Here is an 18,455-nt window from a genome sequence, read left to right as displayed (position 1 = left end):
CACCCAAGCCTACCTCTCCAGATGTTCTTTCACTGAGCATCAAAGATGCCCCAACTACCCCAACAACTGCCCTGGATATTAAAGTAGTTCAAACCCCAGATCCCTTCCGTCATATAAACACTTCTGATACTGGTGCGGTGAGCTCTGAAACCTCGAGTCTGGATGTACTGGGGGACCTCACGGTTAATGTCACCTCCACCGGTGTGAGCCTGGCTTGGTCGGCGCCTGACAAAGCATTTGAGAGCTTTTTGGTGGAGCTCAGTGCTCCGTCAGGGGTGACACAAACTCATGTGACCAGAGTACCAGGAGGTGTGAGGAGGGCTGAAATAGAGGGTTTGTCCCCCTCCACACACTATGAAATTACATTGCAAGGGCTGGTGGAAGGAAAGAGATCATTACCTCTCAAAGTGTTTGCTACTACAGGTACATGGAGCAAATATTTCTTCTTTTGTAGGCATTCATCACAACAAATCATCATCACACCCACTTATTTTTTAAGCACTAAATATCTCAGGATTGCAGCACAGACTGTGACTCTGATTTACTGTGGAGTATTTGGACCACAAAACTGTGAAAAGACATTTAAATTATATTTCTAGAAATATTATTTCAAGATGATAATCGTAACATTTCAAGATTAGTCTTGTACGCTCAAAAACAGTGTATTATTTCAAGATTAAGGTCTTAATAATTTGAGAAAAGTGGTCATGTTATTTGAAGATTAAAGTCATAATATTTCAAAATTAAAATTGTAAAATTTCAAGATTAAATTCACAACACTGAAAGATTTAAGAGGTACTATTTTAAGATTAAAATCACAATGTTTCATGGTTAAATTTGAGAAGATTGACATCGTAATATTTCAGGATTCAAATTCTCATAATTTGAGAAAACAGTCATGTTGTTTCAAGATTAAAGTTATAATTTTTCCAGAAAAAGTTTGAATATTTCAGAATTAAAGTCATATTTTTTCAAGATAAAACTCGTAATATTTCAAGAAAAAATTATTTCAAGAATTAAGTTGTAAGTTTATGAGAAACCAGACATTATTTCAAGATTGAAGTCATAATAATTTAATTAAATAATTAATTAGATAAGTTAAAGACAATTTTGAGAATAAAGTCGTAGTATTCTAAGTTTCAGGATAGTGAATTTTGAAAAAAGGATTTAAAGTCATCTTTTTTTCCCTCCCAAATCTACCTTTTTTCCTCCTAATTTTTTTATGTAGTTTTTGTAGTTGTTTTTTTATGTTTATCCTGAAATCTGTTTTTTTTTTTTCACTGACCCTGGCCCAAATACTCCACCGTACTTTTGTGATGAATTATGTGAAAAATCAAAAAGCTATGTGAGAGTAAGTTTTACAATCCATCTTGCCATTCAGTTGACCCAACTCTGATCTGTCTATCTACCAGAGGAGCTGAGGCCCACGGTGGTGAACCTCACCATCTCTGACATTACATGGGACGGCTTCACTGCGTCCTGGAGCCCCACTGGTGGGGAATTTGACAGCTTTGTCATAGAGGTAACAAACTTGGACAATTTCGAAGAGAGCCAAAACCTCAGTCTGTCTGGAGACGCTTTCAGCCTGGGCATCTCTGGGCTGAATCCCAACACCAGCTACATGGTTGGCCTGTTTGGGATGTATGAGGGCTCCTTCCTTGAACCCGTGTATGCTGACGCCACCACAGGTACCTGCAACTTGCAGCGTTGCAGCGTTTTTGTCCTCTAACTCTTAATGTTCTTTCCTTCCTTTTGATTTTTAACTTTCTGTTTCAGTCGGTGTCTGTGAAGCATACACAGACCCTCTGTTGTCCCACTCACAGTGGAGTGTCCACACCTCGCTGCATGAATCAAGAACAGCATAACCTGATTTCTGTTTTGTCATCACTGTCCAATCCCCTGACTACAGGGCACTGCTTCATCTTAACCAACATGCCATGAACCATTCTTTACCCTCCAGCCACTGTTTCTGTCTAGCTGAGAGAGGGCAGGGTGATGGGGACCTGTGCCGCATCACTGAGCAAAGCAAACGCCCCTCAAATGCCCCTCGATCTGCTCCCTTCGTCCCAGTTACCAAAGTGCATGAAGCCCCCCTCCCCCCTTCTCTACCATCCCCTGCATCGTGGTGAGGTTTGATGCTGATGTGCTGCAATGATTGCGAAAGCAAAACCAATAACTTTCATCCTCACGCCTGTCACACCATGACAGCGTGACCATCTCATTTCATCCCATCAACACTCATTCAGTGTATAATTGATTAACCTTGAGGGATCATTTGCTCATGGATCTGCTCACATGTGAGTTTTAGCAACATTTGAGCTCTGCGAGTTTGTGTGAGATAGTTTTGTCGATTCTTATTCATAGCATCAAAGTAAATATCCTCATTTCCTTTTGAACTACTAGGTGGCAAATGATTAAATCTACTTGTCATTATCAAGGTAAAAAGCTAATAATATAATCTGAGGTTAACAGTATCGCCACCTTGTTTTACACCTGAATGACGACTAATTTATCTGCTGCATGTTTGCATGCATATTTCTCATTTCATGTAAAAAAGAAAAGGTTTTATATGTTAAGCTTTCTCTGTAGCTGTCCTGTTCTGATTTGAATTGCTCTGGTGCAACATTATGCAGAGTTGATCTTGTCCTCAGTATTAACACATCAAATGCATGATCAGATCTTTCTCCTCATGCATGAAAGACACTTTTAATCCTATTTCATTTCCTCCTCTGCCACATTTTCACATTAAAATCAGCACTTCATCCATTTCAACTTGCAGCCCAGAATTCTTCAGCTATTTACTATGAGGGCTTTTGTGTTTTTCCCCTTGGCATTACATTTTTTCTATCTATTTATTATCATATTTTTTTATTAGGTAAGCATAATTGGTTTAAAATTAAAGCTGCCAAGTTAAAAACATGCATGCATTTAATCTTTTAAGTCACTCAGACTATCAGGAATTGCAAGTTGGTGGTGGTGAGTTTCCTGTAACACTTTACACGTTTTTACACGACAAATCAAAACAACCAGCTACCAGTAATTTATTAACTCGATCAGTATGTTTTTTCTTTTCATTTTTTTTTAAATTAAAGTCTAATAATGATTTCTTTCTCTAGTGAATCAACCAGTGCTTGGCAAACTGTATATCTCAAACTTAACATCAGAGAGCTTTTCAATCTACTGGAATGGCACTGAAGGAGAATTTGATGGTTTTATCCTGGAGATAATTGATTCTGATTGGCTGATGGAGCCAAAGGAATATAACATATCCCACACTGTACAGTCCCATGATGTCACAGGGCTCAGGCCCAGCACTGACTATGTAGCCTACTTATATGGGACATACAAGGGATCCCGAACAAGTGCTCTCAGCATTGTTGCATCAACAGGTATTTTGATTTTGTGTATTACAAAGAATAGGCATTTTTGTTATGAGCTTTTAAATCTTCTTATCTGCACTGTCAAGTTTCCTTGGACCTGTATACATAGAGACAAATACATGCTTTCTATTTTGGTAAATGAATATATTTTATATGTTTCTCTCCCCCCCTGTAGCTGAAGAGCCTGATTTGTCCAGGCTAGTTGTTTCTAACATTACCTCAGACAGATTTTCTCTGTCATGGCGGACAGGAAAGAAGGCTTTTGATAACTTTATAGTAGAAGTCAGAGAGTCTGCTTTGCCCTCGCAGGCAATGGGGCGCGCTCTGCCAGGAGATGTGCGCTCCACAGTCATGGCTGGGCTTAAAGCGAGCACACGCTACAACATAAAGCTGTACGCCAGCACTGGCGACCAGAGCACGCCGCCCCTGTTTGATGTAGCTACAACAGGTATCACATTACATGCACATCTTTTTACACTGCATGTAGCAAACACATTGTAATATTTAACAGCACAACAATAACTGAGAAGTCGTTTTCTTTTTTTGTTCAGAGGATGTCCCACAGTTGGGACCCATAGCTGCTTCATCTGTGAGCCCACATAACCTCAGCTTGTCCTGGAGCACTGTGTCAGGCCACTTTGATGGCTTCGTTATCCGGGTCAGTGACCCTGAGCAGCAGTCTGATACGCTGGAGTTCACACTGCCTGGTGAAGCCCGTAACATTACAGTCTCTAACCTGATGGATGCCACAGGCTATGATATTGAACTGTACGGTATCTCTCATGGGCGCCACACTCCCTCTGTGTTAGCCCATGCCATTACAGGTACTGCGCATTTTACCCATATCTTACACTCTCATCACTTGTAGCTGTAAATGGTTTGTAAAGAGGTTTTGCATCAATACTTTTAATGGACTAAAGTACCTTTAGATTACTGTAGTCTCTCTCTCTTGTTGCAACTTGAAAGAATATGTGTTATCTGTAGGTCTAAGCCTGAAATGCATTAAGAGCAAATTTGGCACGCATCATTAGCACCTTCTGTTTTCATAGTCTGGTAGCATTTTTATGCCTCCTCGCCAATGAGAGCTGTGGCTGGAGGAATTATAGATTCGGGTTGTCCGTTTATCCATCCATACATCCACCCATCCCATTTTTGTGAATACGATATCTCAGGAAGGCCTCAAGGGAATTTCTTCAGATTTGGCAGAAATGTCCACTTGGACTTACAGTAAACTGATTAGATTTTCGTAGTCAAAGGTCACTGTAACCTTATTTGTCTTGTTCTTGGAAAGGCGATATCTTAGAATACTTTGAGGGAATTTCTTCAAAGTTGGCATACACGTCCACTTGGACTTGTTGATGAACTGATCAGATTTTGGTGGTCAAAGGTCATGGTCACTGTGACCTTGTGTCCGTCTTATTCCTGTGAATGTGATATCTCAAGCACCTCAAGGTAGTTTATTCAAATTTGGCACAAATGTCCACTTGGACTCATTGATGAACTGATTAAGATTTGGTGGTCAAAGGTCACTGGGACCTCACAAAACATGTTTTTGGCCATAACTCAAGAATGCATATGCAAATTGTGACAAGGAATCACATGAATATCTTATAAAATACAATAATGAAGTGATACTTTGAATAAGCAGTTTATATCTACATACAGAGCAGGTCCTCTTTAATGGAGTCTGCCATGTTGTTTCTACAGCAGCCCAAAACGGACAAATCAAACACTAGCTCTAGGTAGGGCCATTCGTGTTTTCAACGTTATTGCATCGGCCAGTGTAATTCTCCTATACACTTGGCATGTGGGAGAAGTTTCAGCTCTGCAACCTCACCGATAGATGCCACAAAATCAAATACACCAGACCTTTAAGTAAAAGTGATAATACTGGAGTGTGGAAGTGCTCTCTTACAAGTAAAATAAATGTATCAAAGTATTGGCATAAAATTGTACTTTAAGTACCGAAAGTAATACTAATCATTATGCAGAATAGCCCATTCCAGAACAATACGGTATATATTACATTACTGGATAATAATTTTATATGTAGTCATGATTACATCATTTTAATAATGTAACTAATAATAATAATATTTTGTCTTAATAATCTTTATCTTTAATCTGTATTTAGGTACTTTCCACCACTGGATAAAGAGCTGGCATTGATTATACTTTGATTTTATAGTGCACTTGTAAAAACATCAGCAAGTCATGCAGTAATCAGGGCTTAACTCTAAAGCCACAATAAGATGCAGTACCACTAATGGCCGCTAGATGTCTGTTGACTTTTGCCATATCATTTTTCTTTAAGAAGATCTTTGTCTTCACATCTTGTGATGTACATCTTAATTGCCTTGGATAACATCCTTGCCTTACTGACATGATTTCTGGTGGAGATGGTTTGTCGTGTCATCGCTCATTCTCAGCCCAAATCCAAGCTTCAAGTCCAAGTGCATTGATTGCACTGTGATGCACTGTGATGCATGCAAAATTTGCCCTTAATGTGTTTTGGCCTTTAAATGTAGGCGATGTTCAGATCAGATGTTCCCTTCTCAAACATTTAAAACTGATAAGCTCACAGGAAGAACAGATTTTCTATTTGGTTTTGCAACCATTGCACACATTATCTAATGGAATCTTGTTCCCCCTCCCACATGTGTTCCCTTCTCTCACACACACACACACACACACACACACACACACACACACACACACACACACAAATCCAAACCCACTCCCCCTTCAGCTCCTTTGCCCAAAGTGGAAAACTTGACCATTTCCAACATAACCCCCTATGGCTTCCGTGTGTCGTGGGAGGTGAAGAGGCAGCAGCAGCAGGAGGCATTAGCCCCCTCTAGTGGAGGCTTCAGATATTTCCACATAGTGGTGACAGACTCTGGCTGGCTGCTGGAGCCTCAGGAGTTCACTGTACCAGGAAACCAAAGTCACCTGGACATCTGGGGCCTCATCACCGGCATAGGCTATGAGGTCAGGCTGACCGGGGTATCAGAGTCAGGGCTTCTCTCTCGGCCTCTGACTACAGTGGCTGTGACAGGTACCACTTACAGTGCGCTGCAAGGTCCCCTTGTCTGACTAAAGAGCATAAACTACTGTACATGGATGAACATTAAACTTCATGATTCAGCTCTGTAGTTTGACCATCACAACCTGGCAGCTCTATAAATGGCATAATTATCTGATATTCTTGCTTTTGTATGGAAATTTAAAATAATACAAGACATAATTTCACAAAATTCACTTGAGCATTTGTACATTTACTGCCATGTTTTGATGGTGAAGCTTCAGTTACCTAACCCTAACTCAGATTTATAACACAACTCTTTTCCAGAATGATCTCACTTTTCTTTTCATTTTAAGCATTCGCTTCGTCACTGGGAGGAAGAGATGTGGAACTCCCCATCTGTTTCTTCTGTACCTCCAAAATATGAGCAAGCATATTTGTTTGTTTTCATATTTTAAAATGTGTTTTCCTTCAGATTTCTGATTGGCATCACACAGATGTCCGTGGACGTCTTTTTTAAAGTTACTCTCACCATGCTGCTACCTTTATCAATCAGGCTGAAAGGGCACTGAATAAAACAATACTCAGACGTGGGAAAACACTGAAGAATCAACAAGACATTCTGAGCATGAAATGTCAGTTGATTTAACTCCTAATCTCATTTGTTTCATTTTCTTTGAATGCACTGACTGCATCAAGGCTGGCCTTGAAGACGCATGGGGACCTCGTCTCAACCGGTGTCTGCTGGAATCCGTCCCAACAGACCCGTTTTAAGGAATGTGACCCTGTTAACTGGCATAAATAAACATTTACAAAAAGCCTCTTGTCTTTTTAATTCACCCAAAGCTTTGTAGCCCGTGTGCTGTGATCTTAACTGATTTACTGTACACTAACGGACGCCTGAGCATGGCCGGTCAGAGGTGGCCGGAGTATAACCCTGCCTGCCACCAGGGAACCTTCTTGCCTGATGGCTGACTTCTTCCATACTTCTTCAGAAGTTGATGAATATTTCTGGGAAAACACCAAACCTACAGCAACGTTCTGTTTCCTTGTCTAATCAGAGGCTGAGCCAGAGGTGGAGCATCTCTTTGTCTCGGACATCACAGCTGATGGTTTCCGTTTGTCGTGGACGGCTGATGAAGACTTGTTTGATAGATATATGATCAAAATAAGAGACAGCAAAAGATTAGCCCACCCTCAGGAGTACAGCGTCCGTGGCGATGAACGAACCAAGGTTTTCACTGGACTCATGAGTGGCAGCGAGTATGAAATTGAGCTTTATGGTGTCACATTGGACCAACGCTCCCAGCCTGTTACTGGGGTTGCTCAGACAGGTATATGTATTAAAAAAATACAGCCAAGTGTTCAATTTTACTAACTATTAAACTTTTTGGTGTTCAGTCTGAGAACTGAATCCACAATCCCACTAATCATCTTTATTCCTCTGGTTCAGGCTTAACTCTGTGTCTAATGGGAAATGGTCTTTTGGGATCCTCCAAACTCACAGATTTCTTGTATTCTTGTGATGTTATGGGCCACATTTTCTTCACTTTAATTCACCTTTTATTCTGCTTTCCTGTCTGCGCATATCCTTGTGTGCTTTACTAGGCCTGAGCACTCCAAGAGGACTCAGCTTCTCTGACGTGACTGACTCCTCAGCCATAGTTCACTGGTCCATGCCTCGCTCTCCAGTGGATGGCTACCGAATCACCTATGTACCCTTTGAAGGAGGTGAGTGGCAAATTGGTTTGTTAGGTTTAAATATCATTTTCAACCTGAATTCAGTTGCTTAGTTTAGTTTTAATTATTTGATAAGTATTTCAATCATGGTTTACCTTGAGTTGAGCGTAGAGTTGTGACTAGGGATGGCGGTCAGTCATTCCGCCATTTTGATCCAGACTAAAAAATCTCAACAACTATCAAATGGATTGTCATGAAATTGTGTACAAACATTCATGATCCCCAGAGGATAAATCCTACTGACTTTGTTGGTCTTCTTACATTCCCTCTAGTACCACCATGAGGTTGACATTCTTATTTTTATGCCTCGTTGCTGGCAGCAGCCATGGCTGGCAGCATTATGTTTTCGTGTTGTCTGTCTGTCCGTCCCACCCATTCCCATGAATGTGATATCTAAAAAGAGCCTTGAGGAATTTTTTTTAAATTTGGCACAAATATCCACTTGGACTCACAAAACATGTTTTAGGCCATAACGCAAAAAATTCTACACAAATTAAGACAGCATTTCAGCTGATCAGATGTCTAATAGAATAAAATGATGAGGTGATGACTTTTCATGTCCAAAAGGTCAAAGGTCAGCTTCCCTGTGACATCATAATGTTCTACAAAAACACATTTCTTGCCATTATTCTACGTATTTCAGAAACAGAGGGGAAGACATTTGGTCGGATACTGACTTAGTGACACACATGGTGGGTGTCTATGTTAAGACTTTGCTGTTTGTATAGATCTTCTGTGCTGCTTGGTTTAGTTTAGCTTAGTTTTTTAGAATTCATAGTTTCTTTGCAGAAACATCCATAAGAGTCTGGGCAGACATGGGTGTAAACTATAATTTGACTGGCTGGCGGAGGCATACCACTGCGAGGTGGTAATTGTAGTTTTTTGACATTCATCTAGCACCACCATCAAAGTCAAATTTTGTCCAGGCTAGTTGTTTAATGATCCCCAATTTGGTTGTTGCAGCAGCACAAAGACAGAAACAAGAATACATAAATAGAGAAACTAAAGGATAAACACTTTTGTGTGTGGACATTGCACTGGTAGATGAAACTTGTCACTACAGGCACCTTTCTCATGTTTTATTTGTAAAATATGTTTTCTCCCTCCACAGGAAGCCCAATGACACTGACTGTGGATGGCAGCATGTTTGAGGCTATCCTTCCCAATATGTTCCCTGGCAAACTGTACCAAGTGACTGTGAGTGCTGTGAAGGGTCTGGAGGAAAGTGACCCCAGCACTGACACTGTGATCACAGGTTGGCTTTTTTATTCTTCTTCTCATATACAGCCCCTCTGAGCCAGTCCTCCTGACTTGTACCGACGTTGGATTCAGTTCGTAGAAAATTGAATTGAGGCTGTTCCTCTCTTGAAGACTGTGTTCTTGTTTTTTGTGTCCTCCAGCTCTGGACAGGCCTCAGGGTCTCACTGCAGTTAATGTCACTGACACTTCAGCCCTGTTGCTGTGGCAACCATCTGTGGCCACTGTAGAAGGCTACACCATTACTTACAGTGGTGATTCAGGTGTGCTTCTGTTCATTTCTCATTTTATTTACCTGCATAAGCCCTACATTGAGGCACTTAATTCATCAAATCAGTCACACAAGTTGAACAGAGTGTATTTACGATCTAAAAATAGTACAGCAGCTAAAATATAGGAATATAATGTAATAGGAAATAAAATTCAAAAGTAAATTATAATACTGTTGAAGCCTGGTGAGAGATAGTGAAACACATGAACTGTAATGTAAACTGGGTGCAATAATGAAGTATGTATACCTAATGAGAACAGGTTGTAAAGAAGTATACATCTAAATATATATACTGTGATGGATAAAACTATTATATATATATTGTAATGTGTACAGGTATAGACAGGTAGCAATAAACATATATGCTGGAATGGATAAATATCTTAAAAACATGTAGTGAAAAATAAATATACTGAGATGTAAACAGGTTGTAAACAGTAAGTACGCAGGTGGAATCAATGCAGTAGAATATGTATGTACAAAACCATAGTACAAGTATTGTAGTAGCATTAAAGCTACAGTAACTAACTCTTATAAAAACAACTTTTTGACTTTTTTGATATCCTGACAGTAGTACAGGAGACAGCAACCCGTTCTCATTCCTAAATCGTCAGACACTGATGAGAAAAAACCCTCCTATCATAGCGATATGATTACACCACTCAGCGACATCAGTTTATAACGCTGCTGGATGGCAACAAAACAATGTAACTTAAGGAGCTGGAGAGTCCCCATAGGGCAGGCGGGAGGGGTGGTGGATGGGTCCAGCAAACACCAGACTTTCACCCAAGAGCCCTGTGATGACGTCCCATATGAATGTTGAGCCAAACCATGATGTTTTTTGCCCAAACCTAACCACATGCTTTTTTTGCACAAGTAAATAAACATAAACACGAGGTGTTTTACCAACCTTAGTTTATTTGAAACAGACTGTAGGCATTTAATGATCAGAAACTGTGCATTTCCTGTGAAAATAGAAGTGTATTTTGAAAATACACAATGCATGTAACAGGCGTAAATTGACATGGCCTCCCAGAACGTCAACAACAGATGTACCCAGGATACCTAGCGCATTAACAAGCAGTGACATATGAGGAAGTGGGAGTGAGAATACGTTGGAGACAGATAAGCTGTAAAAACAATCCTGTTTCTCTGTCTCCTCCTGGTGCTCCTAATGGCATTTGCAAGAATCCACAGCAGCCGAATGAAAACGACTAATCATAGCTCGGGAGTCTTGCAAATGCCATTAGGAGCACTAGGAGGAGCCAGAGAAACCAGATTTTTTAATAGATGATCTGTCTCATGTAGTACTGTGAGGATATGGTTACAGTTTCAGCAATATAACAAAAATATTTTTTTTTCTAACATAAAGTTTACCTACTGTAGCTGTATGTAGTAAAATCTCACCAGTAGAAAAGTAGGATTTCTTTTAGCCTCCCTGCTTTCTTTCCACAAAGTACTGAAGTGTGTGTAAGATACATTTTGCTTTACTTTGGTTGTGTGGTTTGATTTATTGATGTGTCCTGCCTTTCAGTGTCCCCAGTGGTGGAGACTGTTTCTGGGAACACGGTGGAGTTTGAGATGGGCTCCCTGGTTCCAGGAACCCACTACACAGTTGGAGTACATGCTGTGAAAGACTCTCAGAAGAGTGACTCTGCTGTGACTGAATTCACCACCGGTAGGCTCGTAGAGAGAGAAGACCTGAAGCTAAATCTTATACTGACTATTGTTTATTTTAATGAATGATAAATCTGCACTGTGATGTTGTATTTTCAGGTGTGGATCCTCCTCGTGATCTGACAGCTGTGAACATTCAAACTGAGAGTGCGACTCTCACATGGAAACCTCCGCAGGCTGCTGTGACGGGTTACACACTCACCTTCTCCTCTGCTGATGGTGTAATCAGGGTATGTACATCCCCATCATTAGTTCAATCACTGACAATACTGATGTTTTATTATTTTGTTTAAACCCAAAAACCACAGAATGCGTAAGCTCATCATCACTGACGACCACTTTCCAAAGCATGCCATCAGGGTTTGGACTGACTTCCTAACTTCCTGGCAGCCATTGTTTTTTATTTTGAGGGAATGACAATCAATTATAAACTTTATTTCTCTTGCATCCAACCTGTTACTCTTCAATGCCAGACACTACCAAATCACATCATAAATCTTACATTGTTAATGTTATTGTTTGTCTTAAAGGTTTGATTTTCTGTCACCATAGCTCATGAATCCAGTCTTTTTTTTTTTTTTTTACCCCCATCTCATATCTTAATATTATTACCAAATTCATAAAGAAAAGCAAAATATATTTTACAGTGATGAATGACCTGTGTCAAGCATGTTTTGGAGTCTCTTCTGGTTGTTGTCCATACTAAAGTGAAATTTATATGAACCAGAAACAACATTTTCAGTGCAGTCACCACGGATGGATTACTGAACAGGCCTACCAGGCACAGGCCCAGGGACCCAAAGTGCCAGGGACCCCCTGGCCTTCATCTGCAAAATGTCCCTTAAATTACTGTAACACGAACAGACCAGGAAGAGACTCAAAATGACCACAAAGAGATGCAAAGGCACTGCAAAGAGACAAAAAATAACCAAAAAAGTCCCCAAAAGACAAAAAACCCACAAAAGGATGCATGAAAACCACAAAGAGATGCAAAACAACAAAGTCTGTGTGTCTTGCTCCTGACTGACTCATTTAAGTGGATAAATCACTTTATTTAAGTGGAAGAATTTGTAAGTACATTTTTTAGGGTGAATACATCATAAAAATTATGACAGACACTTGAAGCTTCATTTGTAAACCTAGGTAATAATAGGTAGCAGTGTATAAAAGACATGACATTCCATACAGCCCTATTCGCAGTAATGCAAAATGTGCACACTCTGTAGTTGTATCCCCAGTGTGGCCTTGCTCTTTGTAAATCCTTCGTTGTCTATATCTATATATGTGTGTGTGCATGGATTCAGGAAGTGGTGCTGAGCCCGACAGCATCCTCTTACAGCATGGCTCAGTTAACCGGCTCCACAGAGTACAATGTCAAACTGCAGGCCATTGCTGGAGCCAAGAGGAGCCGTCATGTGACCACTGTCTTCACCACCAGTAAGGACGGACACATGTGCAAGCACACACCTTTTTTTTTTTGTTTTTTAATCCTGTGTGTATTACCTGGAAATGAAGTGCTGGTACTTTTTTTAAGCATTTAAAGAGGTGGTGACTTGTTATGCAACAGTCCAGATGCACAGTAGAAAGATATTTTTTTAAAGCACATTCCTTTCCTTTAATCTGATACTCCACCTGTGCTTATTTTTCATTCCGTCTGAGCTGCTCCGATGGAAAAACCCTTTGTTTTTCCTTTCTTCCCTTTTCTTTCCAAAGTCCTTACTCTCACATGATACTGTATTCTGTCTTGAAGATAAAGCAGCTGTGTCGGCTGAAGTCTCTAACGTGATGTCTTTTTAATATGTGCTTCTAGTCGGACAGTTGTACAGACGCCCTAAGGACTGTGCTCAGATTTTACTGAATGGAGAGACAACCTCTGGTCTGTACACCATCTACGTGGGCGGAGAGGAGAGCCAGCCCATCCAGGTTTACTGTGACATGACCACAGATGGTGGAGGGTGGCTGGTGAGTGAATTAACCTGCTGAAGTCAGATTTAAAGGCAGTTTTGAAGCTGTAATTCACATTGATTTCACATTGTTTCTCTAATGATAGACAGCAACCACGGTGACCTCTGCTGTTTGTTATGATTATTGTTAAGCTGTTGTGACACTCTGCCCTCTCCAGGTTTTCCTCAGACGCCAGAATGGAAAGCTGGAATTCTTCAGGAACTGGAAGAACTACACTGCTGGCTTTGGTAACATGAATGATGAGTTCTGGCTGGGTAAGAGCTCTCTTCATCTCGTCATATACACCTCACCTCTCTCTCTCTCCTTCTCAGTCCCTTCCCAACTAACACATATTAAATTATTACAGGTCTCTCCAACCTCCATAAAATCACAAATTCGGGCCATTATGAGTTGCGAGTAGACTTGAGGGACAACGGGGAATTAGCCTACGCTCAGTATGACAAGCTCACGATTGCAGAGCCAAGAACACGCTATAAAATCTACATAGGAGCGTATAGTGGAACAGCAGGTAGGTAATACTTTAAAGGATCAGTTTGACATTTTGGGGACAACACTTATTTACTTTTTTTTGCTGACAGTAAGATGAGCAAAATGATACCACTCTCACATCTGTTGAGTAAATATTAGGAGCCAGTTAGCTTGGCTTAGCATTAAGAATAGAAATGGGGAGAAACAGCTCGCCTGGCTCCACCTAAAACTAAGAAAATCCACCTAATAACAGCTTTAAAGCTCACTGATTAACACTTAATATCTAGTTTGTTTAATCTGTACGAAGACTCAGAGTGTGATAACGGCAAGTTGGAGTTTCTTGGCTGGGCGCAGTAACTTTTAGGGCTGTTGTTGTCGCTGTGAGGTTGCCAGCAAACCAGCAGAGGATCCAAAGCGGTGAAAATATTCTAAATATAGCGCACTCTTAAACTCAATAATATTTTTTTTTCTTTGGTGGGCCTTTTCTGGTGGCTATAAACTAACTAATTGAGGCAGCATTTGCTCAGCACTGTTCGATTTTACGTTTGTGATCTGGGGATTTTTTTTGTGGAAGTTAGTGTAATTAAACATTGTGATTCAGTCTACAGTCTGACACAGAACTCTTTTACACCTCAACTTTTGCACAGATTAAATAAATGAGATATAATGTTGTATTGCCTTAGAAGATGGATTTAATTACCTTTGGACAGAGCAAGGCCAGCTGTTTCCCTCTGTTTACAGTCTTTATGCTAAGCCAAACTGACAAGCTGATGTCAGATATGAAAGTGGTATCAGTGTTCTGGTCCAGCTCTCTGCAAGAAGATGAATCAACATATTCCTTGATCAGTTCCTTAAGAAAAAAACACTGTGACATTACTTACTCTAATCTGACTGTCTTTAATTAAATGAACTTATGCGTTCACAAGAGCTTTGTTTTCTGAGCTTCATTTGTCAATATCATCACCAGGTGACTCCATGACATACCACCAGGGTCGACCCTTCTCTACCTACGACAATGATAACGATATTGCTGTCACCAACTGCGCCTTGTCCTACAAAGGTGCTTTTTGGTATAAAAACTGTCATCGTGTCAACCTCATGGGCAAATACGGTGACAACAGTCACAGTAAGGTACGTACAGTTTACACACGTTTCATAAATTCTCTGATTATTAAAGTAACACAAATAAGAAAACAAACAGAGAAACACTCTGGGAAATAAATTCAGGGGCAGAGTGGGTGGATGGGGGCAGGGTGGCTTCTGGGACTTCAGCCCTGAATGCTTCTCAAAAGCCCCAAACCTATGCTACTGCATAAAGAAGTCTAATATAATTGAGTGCCTAATTTTCAATTCAGAGTATTGAAGACCACATTTACCTGGCATTGTTGGGGATCCTTGATTTGCAATCAGAGCAGCTCAGATTATTATGGCATGGACTGTAACAGGTTTGTCAGATAAACCTTCATTCTGTGAACTCTACTCCAGCACAGAATAACAAAAAGGTTTCATATTATTAATGCTGTGTACGCAAATTCCTACCCTACCCATGTTATGTAACTTAAAAAAAAGTAACATCAGACAACTTTTGCCTCTTTGTAGGTGGCAGGAGTAAAAATTATCCGTCTTCAGCATTTGTTGTGTTTTGGTTTCAGAATGATGAAGACACAATGGAAAACATTTAGATACAAATTAGGGTGAAGGCACTAAAGGAGCCTTTTTCCTTGGCAATTATCATGTTTTTCCCAAAGATGTACAGATTTTTAGGCACTGAAAAATAGTGCATGTAGCTGTCATAAATGTCTAAAATGCTTAAATTAAGAATTCCATTTTATTATTTTATGGCCAAAAATTTAATGGATATTTGTGATCATGACCTACTCTTTCTCAGGTCTCAAACTTGTGATGTAGGTTGTCAAGTCTGGAGCTTCTCCATAGACAGTGAATGGGAGCCTGATTTTGTGGACCCACAGAATATGTGTTTTATTTTTTATACCCAAAGGAGCTTTTTTCTGTTGTAGTGTTCTCAGTTTTGAAACAGAAAACATATCCATATACTCAGAATGTTCCCCTGGGTGCCCTAAGTGCCATCTAGACCATCTTTCCAAATTCACTGTCTATGGAGAGAGCCCAGACTTTATACTTGATGACATCACATACTTAAGTTTTAACAATCTAATTTTTGGATTTGGGAAATAGTTGTTTATGTTTACTAACATATTAGGACTGTCTTAGATCACAGGAATGATATCTATGAGTTTTGAAAATGGGGGGAGTTCCCTTTTAAATGTGAGGTGTTGCCCCTTGACAGACATAGAACATTCATACAAACCTATGTGTGTATATACACGGAGAGTATGTACAGTATGTGCAATGTCAGTGTAACAAGTATTTTTAAATTACAGTGCGGTAATATTAGCCATGGTGCTCTCTTCCCCCAGTGTCTCATTATAGCATTTTTACTGTTATTAACAATATTTTAATAGAATCATTACAAATAACACAAATAAAGTGCCACACAACTGATGGGAGTATATATTTTAGTACTTGCTCTAACATTTTACACACTATTTCCCAAAACACAGCTTTTTTTTTACATTTTCATGCAAAAATGAGTGCTCTACATTAAATGTTCCACACTGTCCAATGTTTCTGATGTGTAAGCAACTGTTTACATCTCATTCTTTTGTTGTAATAAAGACACAAACCAGATTTTTTTCCTGGAGAATCCCCTCCATGTCCACACATGGTATGGTGTGTGGTTTAGAGAGACATGATGATGTGTTAGAGATCTCTCTATTGTGAGGCTCTTTCCCATGGTTTGTCTTCTGTATTTCTGCAGGGAATCAACTGGTTCCACTGGAAGGGCCACGAACACTCAATTGAATTTGCAGAGATGAAGATCAGGCCGGCCAACTTCAGAAATTTTGAGAGCAGGAAAAAGCGATCGTAGATCCATGAACCCCGTCCTCATCACCTCATCTACATTCACCACCCTCCCACCCCCGGGCCTTGTCGGCAGTCATGAACTTCATTCTCTTAAAAAACACACAAACAAAAGACAATCACACTGAATTTAAGTCAAATTCTGGTTGTGAGAAAAATGAACATGGTAACATTTACACCAAAGAATCAAACAGTTTTTGTGTAGCCATCCCAAGTTGGCACTGTTGTGTATGTGTGAGTATATATATTCGAAAGCAGTGGTGAGTTTAAGGAACGTGAATAGACATACAGTACATGTGTTATTGGGACCAAACATCTGTAAACATCATATGAAGAATTGTGTGTAGATGGATCCACTGAATCAGTAACATGTCATGGGCACATAGTCAGAAGGCGTCACATCCCCTCAAGCAACGGGAAGTTAATTCAGTTTTGAAATAGTTCAATTCCTTCATCTTCAACTGAGTTACTGAGCAGGATAAATTAAGAAAGTGATAAATCTTAATGAATAAAATGAACTCTATGAAATGTCATGTAATTACTGTACAACCAAAAGACCATTTGGAAACCACTAAAACCACTGAATTCATATTTAAATTTTGGTTTGCTTATTTTGATAGAAAGATGCTCTGTAACCTTCAATACAAATAAAAATATTAGTTTGATAAAAGTGTGTGTGAGCTCTTTTTTTTAAGACATTTAAATGACTTCCACCTCCAGTCCAGCAGATGGGAGTGTTTACAATCCATACAGTACTGCTCAGGCATGTATGCTGTACTGTATGTGTGCTGTTACAGAGCAAATGACTCTAAGTATCAAAAAATATTCATTATTTTTGTTCTTGAAAAGCATCAGATTCAGTTCCCTATTTATAGACTTATCTGTCCCCAGGTCATGTTAATTGATGAGCTATAGTAGGAATGTTATACAAAGCTTGGAAAATCAGACAAAAATCAGACATGAATGTCAATTATTTCATGTTCTATATAAATTACTGTAGGCCTTAGCATCCCTGCCTTTTTTTTTAAAAATTCTGTGACCTGCATGACAGTGAAAATGTTGTATGTTGTGTTAAACAATCTCAATTTTAATTTGGTGAACACTGCAAACCTTTTACATGTTTGTCATCAGAAAACTCTCCAGTTTGAAAGAGTAATACAGTGTAGGTCAACTTTATTGCAGAAGGAGGGCTTTTACTCTCAACCAAGAAACTTGTTCGTAGGAATTAGGGGGATATATTGGCAGAAATGGAATATTATTTTCATAACTGTTTTCATTAGTGTATAATCACCTGAAACTAAGAATCACATTTTCATTACCTTAGAATTCATATTTACATATGGAACAGGTCCTCTATGGATTCTGCCATGTGGTTTCTACAGTAGCCCAGAACGGACACATCAAACAGTGGCTCTACATACGGCCATTCACATCAGCCACTGTAGTTCTCCTACACACTCGGTAGGCTACATGGGGAGAAGTTTTAGTTGGTTGCAATCTGCAACCTCGACACTAGATGCCACTAAATCCTGCACACTAAACCTTTAAGCCACTTTCTGTTGACTAGCTTTCTGGGGACTTGTGTTAACCGACATAATACCAAGCATAGGCTGACCAAACATTCCCTTTTGCCCAGACATGTCCACTTTTCACGTCCCGTCTGGGGCGTCCAGGGTTTTTTATAAACTGATGATAATGTCCGGTTTTCCGTGTGTTTGTGTGTGTGTGT

General features: G+C 39.8%; 1 protein-coding gene across 7 annotated transcripts in view; it reads left to right on the top strand.

Moving 5' to 3' along the window:
* The window catches only part of tnca (tenascin Ca), an 84,255-nt gene extending 66,859 nt beyond the window's left edge, over window positions 1–17,396 (top strand). For 3 of the 7 annotated variants that reach the window (XM_033646807.2, XM_033646806.2, XM_033646808.2), the window contains 18 exons: window positions 1–423; window positions 1,413–1,688; window positions 3,117–3,389; window positions 3,556–3,828; window positions 3,932–4,204; window positions 6,130–6,438; window positions 7,467–7,739; window positions 8,014–8,136; window positions 9,257–9,400; window positions 9,546–9,665; window positions 11,208–11,351; window positions 11,450–11,580; window positions 12,655–12,787; window positions 13,161–13,312; window positions 13,473–13,569; window positions 13,662–13,823; window positions 14,751–14,914; window positions 16,623–17,396. In XM_033646807.2, the coding sequence (XP_033502698.2) occupies window positions 1–423; window positions 1,413–1,688; window positions 3,117–3,389; window positions 3,556–3,828; window positions 3,932–4,204; window positions 6,130–6,438; window positions 7,467–7,739; window positions 8,014–8,136; window positions 9,257–9,400; window positions 9,546–9,665; window positions 11,208–11,351; window positions 11,450–11,580; window positions 12,655–12,787; window positions 13,161–13,312; window positions 13,473–13,569; window positions 13,662–13,823; window positions 14,751–14,914; window positions 16,623–16,733 (3,581 nt within the window). In that variant the 3' untranslated portion in view covers window positions 16,734–17,396. The remainder of the gene's footprint in view (window positions 424–1,412; window positions 1,689–3,116; window positions 3,390–3,555; window positions 3,829–3,931; window positions 4,205–6,129; window positions 6,439–7,466; window positions 7,740–8,013; window positions 8,137–9,256; window positions 9,401–9,545; window positions 9,666–11,207; window positions 11,352–11,449; window positions 11,581–12,654; window positions 12,788–13,160; window positions 13,313–13,472; window positions 13,570–13,661; window positions 13,824–14,750; window positions 14,915–16,622) is intronic. The other 4 variants (XM_033646809.2, XM_033646810.2, XM_033646811.2 and 1 more) reach the window with 4 other exon arrangements.
* The last annotated feature ends 1,059 nt before the right edge of the window (window positions 17,397–18,455 follow it).

Source organism: Epinephelus lanceolatus, chromosome 19, assembly GCF_041903045.1.
Source record: "Epinephelus lanceolatus isolate andai-2023 chromosome 19, ASM4190304v1, whole genome shotgun sequence".
NCBI lineage: Eukaryota > Metazoa > Chordata > Actinopteri > Perciformes > Serranidae > Epinephelus > Epinephelus lanceolatus.
Note: the sequence above shows the minus strand (reverse complement) of the source record. Positions and strands in the feature narration are given on the sequence as shown.